This window comes from Amphibalanus amphitrite, unplaced genomic scaffold, assembly GCF_019059575.1.
Source record: "Amphibalanus amphitrite isolate SeventyFive unplaced genomic scaffold, NRLGWU_Aamphi_draft 000232F_arrow, whole genome shotgun sequence".
NCBI lineage: Eukaryota > Metazoa > Arthropoda > Thecostraca > Balanomorpha > Balanidae > Amphibalanus > Amphibalanus amphitrite.
The window spans coordinates 89,328-102,500 of record NW_024881727.1 but is presented as its reverse complement, the minus strand read 5'-3'; the positions used below and the strand labels follow the sequence as shown (position 1 = coordinate 102,500).

Here is a 13,173-nt window from a genome sequence, read left to right as displayed (position 1 = left end):
TGTGGCCTATATCTCGAGACTATCCGTGCGTTCGGAGAGCATGGAATATTTCACCGTCCCCGGGAATATTCCCCGTGCCGCGTTCGGAGGCGTATCTCTCTGAACGGCCAATCTCCGGGAATATTCCGCGCGCATGGAATATTCAACGGATTCCACGTGGAATGTGCCTCTCCGAACGCATCATATGTTTGGCCATGTTGGAGGCCATGTTTGGCCGGAATCGCGATTCGGCGTATGTCGGCTCACATTATCCGCGCTTTTACAGGATATGATGTTGCTCCCATGCATTAGGGTGGATGCCAATGTCACCTTACGGTCAAGTCAGGTCATTGACCTTTGATGACCTCGGTGCACTTTTCCGAGTTTAGCATGTTTCTAGGATAGTTTCGTTTAGCCGATTTTGAATTTAGCATTTTGCAACCATTTGAATATTTACGAAGTAGTTTTGATGCCTTCGTATCATGTAACGTAGCTGCCAGTGGTAGTGGACACCTGCTATACGGACGCCCATAAGTACCCCTACTGGTTGACCTGACCTGACCTGCCCCGACATGGCCTAAACGCATGAAGACATAATCTATGATCCAAACTATCATGAAATTTGTGATCAGCACCAAAACAAATCTATTACAGCCTTACTTTAGGAGGTTCTGACAGGTCCTGATTTTCCCGTCTTTTGGGTCTGTGACCTGACCTGGGCGGTGTTTCACGGCACGCTGCCAGCCGCTGCCAGCGCTGATGGCACTTTTGGTTTCAATGGAGACATCAACAAGCCTATACTATACCCACAACACCACCGAAGGTTGACCTTAGCTCGCGGAATGCGCTGGCAGCGGCTGTCGGCACGACCGTGAAACACCGCCCTGGAAGGTCAACCAATGACCAAGGACCTTAAAATCGGGTATCATCGGCTTCGTCTCGTCACTCACGGGCAACACACCTGTTTTTTCCGCGAGCTCTAGCTTAATCAGGGGTCGAACGGCAGGGGGTCCAACCGACACCTCCCAGCCCGCGAAAGCTGCGCCAAGCACCGACCCGGAGCGGGCTAACTGGTCGACAAAAGCAATTTGAAGTGTTTTCAAAGTAATATTTAGGCTCGGGTTGGGTGGGCTACCATTTCTATATTTTTTTTTATTTTTAGTTTAAAAAATTATCGTTTCAGGGCTGTGACGAAAAAATAAGTGGCCTAAATCCGATGAGAAAACAGGATTTGGGGGTACCCTAGGTTTGGTTACTTGCAGGAGTTGGCCCCCCCCAAAACGCAAGTCTGGATCCGCCAGTGTCTGTATCCGCCTATGATTTTTGAAAATGCATATTTTAGGATCCATGTGAATTCCTGGTTCATTCTCTATCGATCGGCAAAAGATGCGTTAAGATTGGTTCAGAAACCTGGCCGTGATAAACAGTCTAAAATGTATCTGCAATTTGCCCTCTACTATTGACATTTTTTAATTTTTATTTTTTAGAAATGTAGATCACGTTGAGCGAAATCGAATGCCGTTTGAATTTTGAAAATCGACCCGTTAGATCTCGAGATATCAAGGGGGGTCGTAAACAGCCCCCCCCCCCCCTGCCACTAATAGGGGTAGCCAGGAGCCTGCCACTAATAGGATTAACCGATGAACACTATTAAACGAAAGTGGTTAGAATAAGATTTGTAAGATAAATGCTTCCGCTTTTTACAGAACGCATAGAATGGCCATGGACCAAATTCGATGTTCCAACGACTGTAGGGCAAGGCGTCACTGAAATATACGGGAAGCTTTTCTTCTGTAGGATAGAGTCGTGTGCTCCCCTTCTAAGTGTATTGCAAATCGCCTCGCCATTCACTTCTGTGCAGCTACGTAGGCCGTTATAATTGCATGCTAGCCGACCGCATTTCGTTTTAGAGGTGAGCAATGAAAGGCCCCTGGGAAGTTCCATAGATTCTAGATACCATGTGGAAGTGAATGTTTTGCGTTGAGGAAAACTTAGTCAGCACTAAGCCTGCAACGCATTGTCTGGCACAAATGCGTGTTCATGAGTCACTGGTAATTACGAAGTTATTTGTCATGTGTTTTTAAATGTCGAGCCGATCGAACTTAGTGGGTCAGAAACATTAATAAATCAATAAAAATAATTTGCCAGCTCAGTTTGAAAACATCTGCTACCTCCATAAGGCTTAAAAAACTTATACATGCAACCTATATAGCAGAACTAGTGAAAGTTGAGGAAAACACTGAAAACGATGCATATCGCATATACACCTGTCACCCTGCAAGATACAAGCTAAAGTTTTAGGGGGCTGTCATGGAAAAACTTTGTAACCTGTCAAGCGAAAGCTGCATTTTTTTTAAAGAGGCGTATATCAAACTGAAAATAAACACCGTTTTGACCGTTTTACGTTTAAGGCGAGATTCAGAGTCCCATGTATTAAAAAAAAAAACTTTAAGCGGAGCAACACACAAGTGCTCAAACCAAGCTTCAAGTCAAGGTGACGTTTCGGGAGATAAAAAGAAAATGCAAAACCTTCATTGTATATGAAATGCCAAGAAAAGACAATGTTCCTGATCGTATAATTTTGTCAGAAGTATAATTAGTAGCAATATCACATTGACTTATCTTTTGTAAAAAAAAACATTCTCAGACTTTGGACCCGAAAGATAAGATTTTTTTCGCAGTGCTTAATTGGTCCCAATTCGAAGACACGTAAACTAAGCTCAGCGAATGTGATGAAAAATAAATTGCTGTAGCCGGGAAATAGGTAAGATGCGATCTCGCCAATGTCAGGCCCCTCACGGTAAGAAGAAAACAACTATTTGAAAGGCTTAATCATATATTTAGAAGAAAAAAATCTCGGTATATAGTTTTTCTGGTGAAACTACGCATAGCTTGCAAAGCAATCGGCTAACAATTGAAAAAGAGCGCTTGAACTTTTTAAAATAACTTATCCTTTCATAAAATTCACACATTTATTTTTTTATCTGTTTTGATTACAACAATACGCAAGGGATGGCCTGTCCTGTCTTAATCACTTGCTTGCAAAATGCAAAGGGGTATCAGCCCTCCCCAAGATCAAACAGTGAGTTTACGGTCATCTATGACGTCTTAACGTCTGAAGTTCTGAACAGTGTCCTGCTCTCCAAATCGCTCTTCCAAGAATGTTCGAGATTAACTGGGACTGAAACGTAGGTACATGGCTACCAGTTATTATGTAAGAGGTATTACTGACGTCAATAATCAAACTCCTTCACGATCGCAAGCATCCGTAAAGGTGGCAGAGTACTTCCAGCTTCAATGATTTAAAGCTGATAGACGGGGTTATGTGAACGTGCCAAACCGGCGTTACGCAATCCAGACCACATTATTTTCTTTAGATGACATTACAGAGGACATGCCTTACGTCATAGTTACATATTTAGCTTCACATCTCATGAGAGGAAGCAAGAGGAAATTTCCAAGGGATTACCAACAAATGCGCAGGCTGACTCTTAGCGCACTACATAAATCGATGCGCTCACAACTGGCATGCAGGGTGGAGAATTAGGGGTGTTGAGGGTGCTCGAGCACTCCCTCATTGTTAAAAGCACCTCCCTGAACTTGGGAAGTTCACCTGAAGTAATGATTCCAATTTCGGTGGATACCTTTCGCTAAAAACGAAACACAGTTGAGTAGCGCATGCATGCGAGTACAGTACTACACAGAAACTTTACGGCACCGTTCGGATCGGACGCCGCTGAAAAGCTCATCTGACATTTTCACAACGCTCCACCTATTCTATCAGGCACTTACATAGAGCACAGCGAACCCACCACATTGAAAAGCGGCGCAAGCACCTACGGCACGAGGCGCGGGCGCTCCTAACACTCACCAAGACCAGCTTCATGGTGCGCTTTCCTGTGTCCCACTGCACGCGCGGGGCTGCCGCGTCCCCTTTATAACCTCGCGTCGTCGCCGCGTGCAGGCTGCCGGCCATGGTACGACGGCACTCGGCCCCTAACATGGACGAGGAACGGCTGAAATCCGGGTAATGACCAGCCCCGTCACGTAAGACCGCGGCATTGTTTCGACAGTTTTTCGAGCGAGTTTTTTCCTACCGGCGCGGCGATGTGCAGTTTGTTCAGCGGTGTCGCCTGCTGGAGAACCCGTGTGGTGTGGCGAGGCCGTTCGCCCGAAAACTCCGCGGCGTGTTTTGCGTGCCGACTCGGGCGGGAGTGCCGTGCCGGACACACTGGCGTCGTGTCGGCCCGCTACCCGGGAGCGACGCGAGGACTAGTCACCGGGAGCTCTGTACAGATCACACGCAATTGTCCCCGCCTCCTTACGCGTCCGATAGTCCGAGCGTGCCTTACTGGCTACTTAGATAGTCACGGTGAAAGGTGTTCGCTGCCTTTTTCCTTGGGTGTTGCGGAAATCCGAATTTTCGGCTATAGGAAAGTATTAGGCACATGTTCATCGGTATCAATAATAATATTCCCGTGTGTAATTATCCTTGAACATGATTTTCGTATGTGGGAAGCCTGCCCAAAACTGTAAAGTTGCAGTTGCACGCTACAAATTTGCACGAGTTGAAAGACATGCCATTGCCGTTGGAAGGTAAACAGCCACCCCTAGGTCTTATTATTGCAGTGCATACCGAATCGAATGGTTTAGTTTGGACCATCACGCTTTTTACTCATTAACGCCAGTTTGAATTTCTATACCTAGCGTAATTTTAAAATTAGATAAGGCGTTGCACTTGGAGAAACCCGGTATGCATTACAATCCATTGGAATCATCTTATTTATCAGACATTAGAAAAAATTGCCAATAAATTTTAGTTAACAGATAGATCTGTCACTCATTTATCTGATCGTTGTCTTCAAATTAAATGAGCAGAAAAGGTGTGGGTTTCACCAGCATAGTATGAAAATGTTTTCGTAAGCAGCGTCCACTATCCCTTCGCTATCTATTAGGTATGCTTCATCCTTCATTGTGCTGTCCCTGGGCCCGGCCCTGCATTTACTGTTACTGCACTAAGGATATCACACTAGAGAGAAAAATCAAATTGACAATGGCTCTCTTTTCGCTATTGACGCTGTATAAGAGAACAGGAAGGCACAGGTACACATTAAAACTGCAAAAAAAATCATAAGGCATTAAAATGTTCTTAAAGGGAGATAATGACCTTTTTCCACAAAATCTGAGTTAGGACCATTTTCTGACAAAACACAACAAGTTATAATGTAAATTAAAACCATTTTGCTCAATTCGGTACCTTGCCGCAAATATCTCAACTTGAAGTCACGTTAGCGGGGAGCGCTGAAAATGACCGTTGAATAAGTACTTACATCACTTTTTGGTACTTGCATGTAATTTTGTAAAATGAGCGTATTCCTTACATTTGATCTTCATCACATCTAGTTAGTTAATGGTCGTCTATAGTGCCTTCAAAAGATATTCATGGTTTGGGGGTGGTTTATGTCTAAATTTACGCAACTATTTTTCCTGTTCATCATCTGACGCCATATGCTGCTATTTTAGTAGCAACGACTCAATTTTGAATCGGTCCCGCCGACTGCACAATAAAAGAAGATAGATACAACACTTTTGCGGCATCACTGAAAAAACTTATGCAGTACTGTTATCAAAATTCTCATAACACCGTTCGACAAACCTGAAGTCCTTTTGAAATAAATATGCTTGTATTTTTCGCTTCAGGCTCTGACGCCAAAATAATGAATTTCGTAGTCGCAATCGCAAGATTTGGCTGCGTATCTGGCGCATGCCGTTCATTTGTGGCGCAAACTAATACTTGGAAGCAAAGAAGAGTAGGCACTATGTACCCCCGAATTAGAATCTAATTAATTCTAAACCGAATTAACTCTAATTCAAGTTAGAATCTTTACAACCAAGCAACGACAAGGCGATAACATAAACAAAAACCCAAGCGTCGCTGTTTGAAACAAAAGCGCCATATACTGCGACTTTTTTATAGAGAAGGACAACGCATTTCGGTGGGTGTTACAAGTACTGCAAGTACTGCTTCTTTTTTGCAAAAATAAAAACTTTTTTCACATACGAAAATGTGCTAGGAAATTTTCATATTTTATAGAAACTACAGTAGAAATAGTATAGATGTCGAGTAAATTTTATTTAAGAAAAAAGAAAGCTCATTATCTCCCTTTAAGTGACGAAGGGCGGTTGGTAGCGCAATCACTATGTCCATCTATGTATACAATTCTATATTTACCTACTTGAAGACAATAGCCGTTTTCACGACGGGCTATCCGGCGAATGCACCTAATTTGACCAAAACTGCACCTAATCTCTTTTACAGCTGATATATCTTCATTTTATGAATTTATTTCAGTGTTTTACTCGATGATGCCCTCTGATAATATGACAAAGTAGGCATATAAGCAATTAGTGCAAACCTAGCTGATAGCTACTAAGAGACACACTGAACCTAATTTGACCAAATCCGCACCTAATCTGCACCAGATGTGCACCAAATGTGTACCAGATGGCCGTCGTGAAAACGGTTAATGTGTAACGAAATTCACTCCTATGGTCCTCGCTCCTCCCCTGTGACGCCTGTTCTGGCCCACTTCTGATCGGTGCTATGATATGACGTACATCTGTATGTATGATGCATGTGTGTGACGTTTGGATGTAGCGGCCGACGCCGACGCCGAGCAGGAGGGATTCGAAAGCCAGCCGCCGTAGTGGCCGGACGTACTGTTATTCAAAGTCTCGGCCGATTGTCTATCACTCTTGGATTCTATTGGTAAACTTACAATACATACTTGAAGAAAGGAAAACCGTGTTGGTTGTACGGCACGAGCAAGAGGTCCTAAAACAGACTATCACAGAAGAAGAAATTGTTTATTTACTATTATATTTGTTACATAATGTAATGAGCAAATACGCTGCTTAATCGAAATGACCGTTTATTAGGCCGCTCAATCAAGCCTGGCACGTAACGCATGATATCACTATAGACTACGCTATGCCTATTGCCGAATACCTACTCAACTGCTGTTGCGATAACTATACCAACGTCTAACAATGAAGGCCGTATATAGGCCTACAATGATGTTGCCTCTTGTGTTCAATTAACCCGCGCCCTGATGGGGTCTGCCGAGCAACGCGGTCTGATGGGGGGGGGGGGCATTTTGCCCCCCCCTAAGATCTCGAGAACCAAGCAACATAGCGACAAGCGGTAAATGGCGTTGGATAGCCCCAACGGGGAACTACCTTGTGACCCAATTTCATTGACCTCAGTCAAACCGATGACGTCACAGATCAGGTCAAAGGTCGAATTTTCACCGTTTACAGGCATTTCAAGAAATGCGTTGTAAAATCGAGTAAAATGCATTTCATTGAAAATCATCGATGGGGAAATGTTCTTCAAATACATATTTTGCTATTTGAGGCCACTGATACCAGGTCAGGTCACAGAGGTCAGGTCACTGGGGGGTCACAATATGAAAGTGTCGTGTGATACATGTTTTATGGTCCATTTTACATGACAAATGCGATTATGTGGGTCAGGCAGACTTTTGGGCCAGCTTAGGTCACGTTTTGGCCAAGGTCAGGTCAAGGTCAGGTCAAGGTCAGGTCAAATTAGGTCAAATTTCAAAGTTGATATTTTTGCATAACATGGGTACCGATTCGATGCAGCTCGTCACGGGGAGTTCAATGGTGGTCTTTGTTTTGCGCTACGAGGTCTAGAATTGCTAAAAATTGAGTTCAAAAATTTGACGTCATCAATTCTTAACAGTTTTTTTCGCTATAACTTGGCCAAAAAAAGAGGTATTGATCTAAAATTTGGTATGTATATCGAAGAGCGCAGGGACTATCACACATACAGGGTGTCTCACAAAAAGTGTACATATTTGTTTTGTAAATAGCTCCGTAAGTTAAAAACATACGTAAAAAACACAAATATCGCTGGAAAGCACAAAGCTTGCAAATTTATTCGCATATCATTTGCACGTCTTTATATTCACATACCGAATCAGTTTCCCATACTCTAGCTATGCGCTCATTTTTTAGATGCTCAAATGACAGCCTTTGTGCTCAGCGCACGTGGTGGCGCGCCTCATGGTCTCCTGAGCTACACGGGCGCATGTCTCCATGGTTATCCCGCGTATGGCTCCTCTGATGGCCTTTTTTAGCTCGTCTAGCGTGTGCGGCGCCTTCACGTACACGACATCCTTCAGATACCCCCATAGATAGAAATCCATGGGGGTGAGGTCGGATGAGTTGGGTGGCCAGCTGTGGGGGGCCCGCCTGGAGATCAGCCGGCTTCCCAGGCGCTCGGTCAGCCAGGCCAGCGTGGCTCTTGACGTGTGCGCTGGAGCGCCGTCCTGCCGGAACCATTGCAGGCAAATGGTGTCCGCGCACTTGCTGTTGAGAGACCGCCAAAAGCGCTTCAACACTGCCAGATAACGGTCTGAAGTCACCGTCACTGGTTCTCCGTCACCGTCTTCAAAGAAGATCGGTCCGATTATGCCCTGGACGCTAAGCGCGCACCAGACCGTCACTTTTGGAGAATGTAATGGGACTTCCAAAGTCTTCTCTGGCGGGTGTTTGCCCCAGTGTCTGTGGTTTTGACGATTAGGTAAGCCGTGAAGGTAAAAGTGTGCCTCGTCGGACCACCAAATGTTGCCGATGAAACCGGGGCAAGACGAGCACTTTCCTAAAAACCAACGGCAAAACTCCAACCGTTGTAGGCAATCAGACTTGGAAAGCTCTTGAGATGTTGATAACCTGTATGCCTTAAGCTTCAGGTCCTTCCTAAGAATCCGATGCGTGGAACAGCGGCTGAGTCCAACTTGTTGCGCAAGGTGCCGCACGGACACTCCAGGCTTTTCCTCAACTCGCCGAATGACTTGTCCGATTTTCAAAGGTGTTCGGGCAGTTATCTTGCTGCCGCTGTTTCCAGTGTTTTGATTTCCGACTGTTCCGTGAACCAAGAAATGTTCAGTAAGCCGTTTTATTGTGTTTGCCGGTGGTTTCTCTCTTATTGTAGGGAAATGAGCCCTAAATTTCCCCTGAGTCAATACCAGGGAACCGGTTTGAAGGTAAAATTTCACGATATTTTCCTTTCCTCTTCACTTAACTGTTTCATGACTCTCACTAACAAATTGTATGTCAAATAAATTTGCACAAGCTAAGCTTCAATTTAAGCCTGAATTTGACGTGAGCGCGTGCTTATATGCTGAAATATATTCATTTTAAATGTGTACACTTTTTGTGAGACACCCTGTATTCCGTTTTTTTTCGAAATTCGAAAAAAAAATTGGAAATTTTTTGAGTTTTTCTAAAAAAAATGATTTTTTTTGGTTTTTGGGGTCAAAATCCCAAAATTTCGAAAATCCGAGATAGCAGTACTGTAGCGCCGTCTTTTGTCTACACAACCACATAAAGAACTTTAAAATTGCTTGTTAACGTTATAATTGGTGAGCGTTTCAAGATGTCATGTTTTTGCTCATTTTTACTCGAACATGACCTCAGTTTGACCTCAATAACTCCTGACCTGAGGTGACCTGTGACTTGAAATTTTGTGTGAAGGTGTCAAATTGATGCCCGGTAAGGTACCCAAAATTTGGCGGCGCTGCGCGCCGCCGTTTTCTCGCTATTTAAGAAAAACCACAGGAACCCCCCCTAAGGTTTTTCGCGAATAACTCGCGTAAAAAGCGGCCGATCGCAACGACACTTTCAGTACCCTCGCATTGATCAATTTTACACCTACCCTGAAAATTTCATGACCCTGACCCCAGTGACCTTTGACCTGTGACCTCTTTTCTGTGACCATGTTTGGCCGAAATCGCGGTTCGGCGCATGTCGGCTCGCATTAGCCGCGCGTTTGCAAGCTTTTCGTGGTTTCAAACGTTCAAACATGTGATTTGATGTTGCTCCCATGCATTAGGGTGGGTGTCAAGGTCACCTGAGGGTCAGGTCAGGTCATTGACCTTTGGTGACCTTGGGTGACCTCGGTTCACTTTTTCGAGTTTTACATGTTTCTAGGCTAGTTTTTGGAGCTGAATTCGAATTTAGCAACCATTTGAACATTTACGAAGTAGTTTTGGTGCCTTCGTAACATGTTACGAAGCTGTCCGAGGCGGTTGACACGTATTACGAATACCCGTCACAACCCCTACCGGTTGACCTGACCTGACCTGACCCGACCTGGTCTAAATGCTTAAAGACACATCTCTGATCAAAACTAACACGATATTCGCGATCAGCACCCCGGAAAACCACATAGCAGCCACACTTTACGACTTTCTAACAGGTCCCGATTTTCCCGGTTTTCGGGTCATTGACCTGACCTGGAAGGTCACCCGATGACCTAGGACCTTAAAATTGGGTATCATCGGCTTCGTCTCGTGACGGGCAACACGCTCGTTTTTTCTGCGAAGCTCTAGCTCGATCAGGGGCCAAACGCGAGGGGGGGGGTCGTACCAACCCCCCCCCCTTGTGCCGTCGAAGGACTCAAAATGGCCTGTGCCGGCGAGGGTTAACTCGCCCCAGCAAAGAGATCACGTGCACGTGCACACGTGCCCATTACGCCACTGTGGAAGAAGGCTAAGCGGATTGAGGATAAATATGGTGGGATGATTGGGAATTATGACAGGATTAGTTTTGTAGTCGCATGAATGACGTAACAAGGGTGCGTTTGCATGTGCGCACGTGCGTTCTGCGTTTTGAATGGCTTAGAAGACTGCACACAAAATTGATAGGATTTAAACTATTTTAAGATATTAAGACGGCCACGAATGACGGCAGAGGAAAGGATTAGTTACGTCATAGATTAGTTCACTGATTGCTGATGGTATTTATCAGGTAATGAAATAGCACGATCCATAGCGTTTGTTTGCGATCCATTTCCTTGCATTTTATTTTGCCGTGCTCAAATTCAGTTAATCTAGTAAGCCTCTCTGACTTTCACCAAATCGCGCTGTGATGTATTTTGACTGCTCGTGATACGTAAACGTTTCCCTTGCTAGCAAAATTAAAGATATTCAATTATGCCGTAAACCATGTGTTTATTATTTTCAATTGATTGTAAACACTCTTAATCAGCACACCTTGGTGACAACGGGATACTACAATTAGTGAATGCATTGTGTCGCATGCGTGCATAAGCTTACCCCGCGCACTTATGGTCCGGGGAAGTAGTCGGATGGATATTGGATAATCCCCCCAGTTTTCCGCGAATAACTTGCATTTGAGCTGCCGAACGCGAGGAACCTTTCAGTACCATCGAAGCATGTAATTTCACACATACTCTGAAACCCTGACCAAGATATACCCTTTCAACTGTGACTTGCTTCTTAACCCTCGCATGTGTATGTAGGTGGGGGGGGGGGGGTCGGATCGACCCCCATGGTTTTTCGCGAATAACTTGCGCAAAAAGCGGCCGATCGCAACGAAACTTTCAGTACCCTCGAGTTGATCAATTTTACACCTGCTCTGAAAATTTCATGACCATGACCCAAGTGACCTTTGACCTGTGACCTATTGCTCGAGGCCATGTTTGGCCGGAATCGCGATTCGGCATATTTCGGCTCACATTAGCCGCGCGTTTGCAAGCGTCTCGTGGTTTCAAACGCTCAAACATGAGATTTAATGTTGCTCCCGTGCATTTGGGTGGATGTCAAGGTCACCTGAAGGTCAGGTCAGGTCATTGACCTTTGGTGACCTCGGTTCACTTTTTCGAGCTGCACATGTTTCTAGGCTAGTTTTTGGAGCTGAATTCGAATTTAGCAACCATTTGAACATTTACGAACTAGTTCTGGTGCCTTCGCAACATGTTGCGAAGCTGTCAGAGGCGGTTGACACGTACTACGAATACCCGTCACGACGCCTACTGGTTGACCTGACCTGACCTGACCCGACCTGGTCTAAATGCTTAAAGACATCTGTGATCAAAACTAACACGATATTCATGATCAGCACCCTGAAAAGCCCTTAGTAGCCACACTTTACAACTTTCTAACAGGTCCCGATTTTCCCGACTTTGGGTCATTGACCTGACCTGGAAGGTCAACCAATGACCTAGTACCTTAAAATTGGGTATCATCGGCTTCCTCTCGTCACGGGCAACACGCTCGTTTTTCTGCGAAGCTCTAGCTCGATCAGGGGCCAAACGGCAAGGGGGGGTCCAACCGACCCCTCCCCCTACACATTAGAAGCTGGCAAACGCCGCACACATGCGACGGTTAAGACCATTTCAGGCCGGCCTTGTGATTCGGCGTTTGTCGGCGCACATTTATATCCGCGTGACCAGACTTATGATAAAAGCGTGCCAAGATGTGAAATGATGTTTTGTCTCTGCATTAGGAATGCCGAATGGTGGGCGCTAAGGCCATTTAGGGGGTCAAAGTCATCAAGAAGTTTGGATCTTTTGTGACGTGTGAGATTTTTAGCTTTTTTCAATTTTCATTGCAGTTTTGGGAGATGCTTTCCTCTCTCCCCTCGGCCGGTCAGGTTAGAGAGAGCCTGATGACGGCTCGTAATAATCACCACCAAGCAGTATTCATACACTAAGAAGGGTGAGCACTTTTCTAGGGCTTCCCTTATAGGTCGGAAAAATAGATAATGAGAATGAAAAACACGGAAAAGAAGAAGCATGAAAGCAAAAATGCTTCTTCCTGATACAATTATCCTAAACGCTTCCCCTCCCCTCCTGCTTTGCACTATTCTAGGTATCGCTTGGTATTGTTCGTGACCAAGACTCCAATATTCAATCGGTGTCGTGTTTCCTGTCGGTGCTCTGTTGGTGTCCCTTCCGGCCCATCGCGTCGCCAGGGTCGGGTGCGTCGGTGCAGCGTTCTCCCCCGACCGAGCGCCGGCGGCGGGCGCAGTGCGACTGCCGCGGTCAACATTGCAGACAGCAGAACCCTGCAACGGACGCTGTCGGCCTCTGCCATCTGTCAGGAAAAAGGAAAAGTTGTAGTAAGCTGTGCACTCCGCAGTAGCGGTGCTGTGGCTGCCGGCATCGGTGCAGTGATGTGCAGGGGGAAATCTGACATGTCAAGAAAAACCTTCGTCATAGGCTAGGAATTTATATCAGCATCAGAATTCAGCACTATTTGCCAAAAGTATCAGTCATAGGAACAGAACGAGCGTTTGCGTTTTTCGTTTTTTTTGACTATGACATATACGGGTGCTCGATTTCTTTCATTTTTTTTTTGTGGT

General features: G+C 45.2%; 1 protein-coding gene across 1 annotated transcript in view; it reads right to left on the bottom strand.

Annotated features, from left to right (window-relative positions):
• The window catches only part of LOC122385822 (serine-aspartate repeat-containing protein F-like), a 9,730-nt gene extending 5,844 nt beyond the window's left edge, over positions 1 to 3,886 (bottom strand). The window contains exon 1 of the mRNA XM_043374398.1: positions 3,851 to 3,886. Within this exon, the coding sequence (XP_043230333.1) occupies positions 3,851 to 3,865 (15 nt within the window). The 5' untranslated portion in view covers positions 3,866 to 3,886. The remainder of the gene's footprint in view (positions 1 to 3,850) is intronic.
• Between the last annotated feature and the right edge of the window lie 9,287 nt (positions 3,887 to 13,173).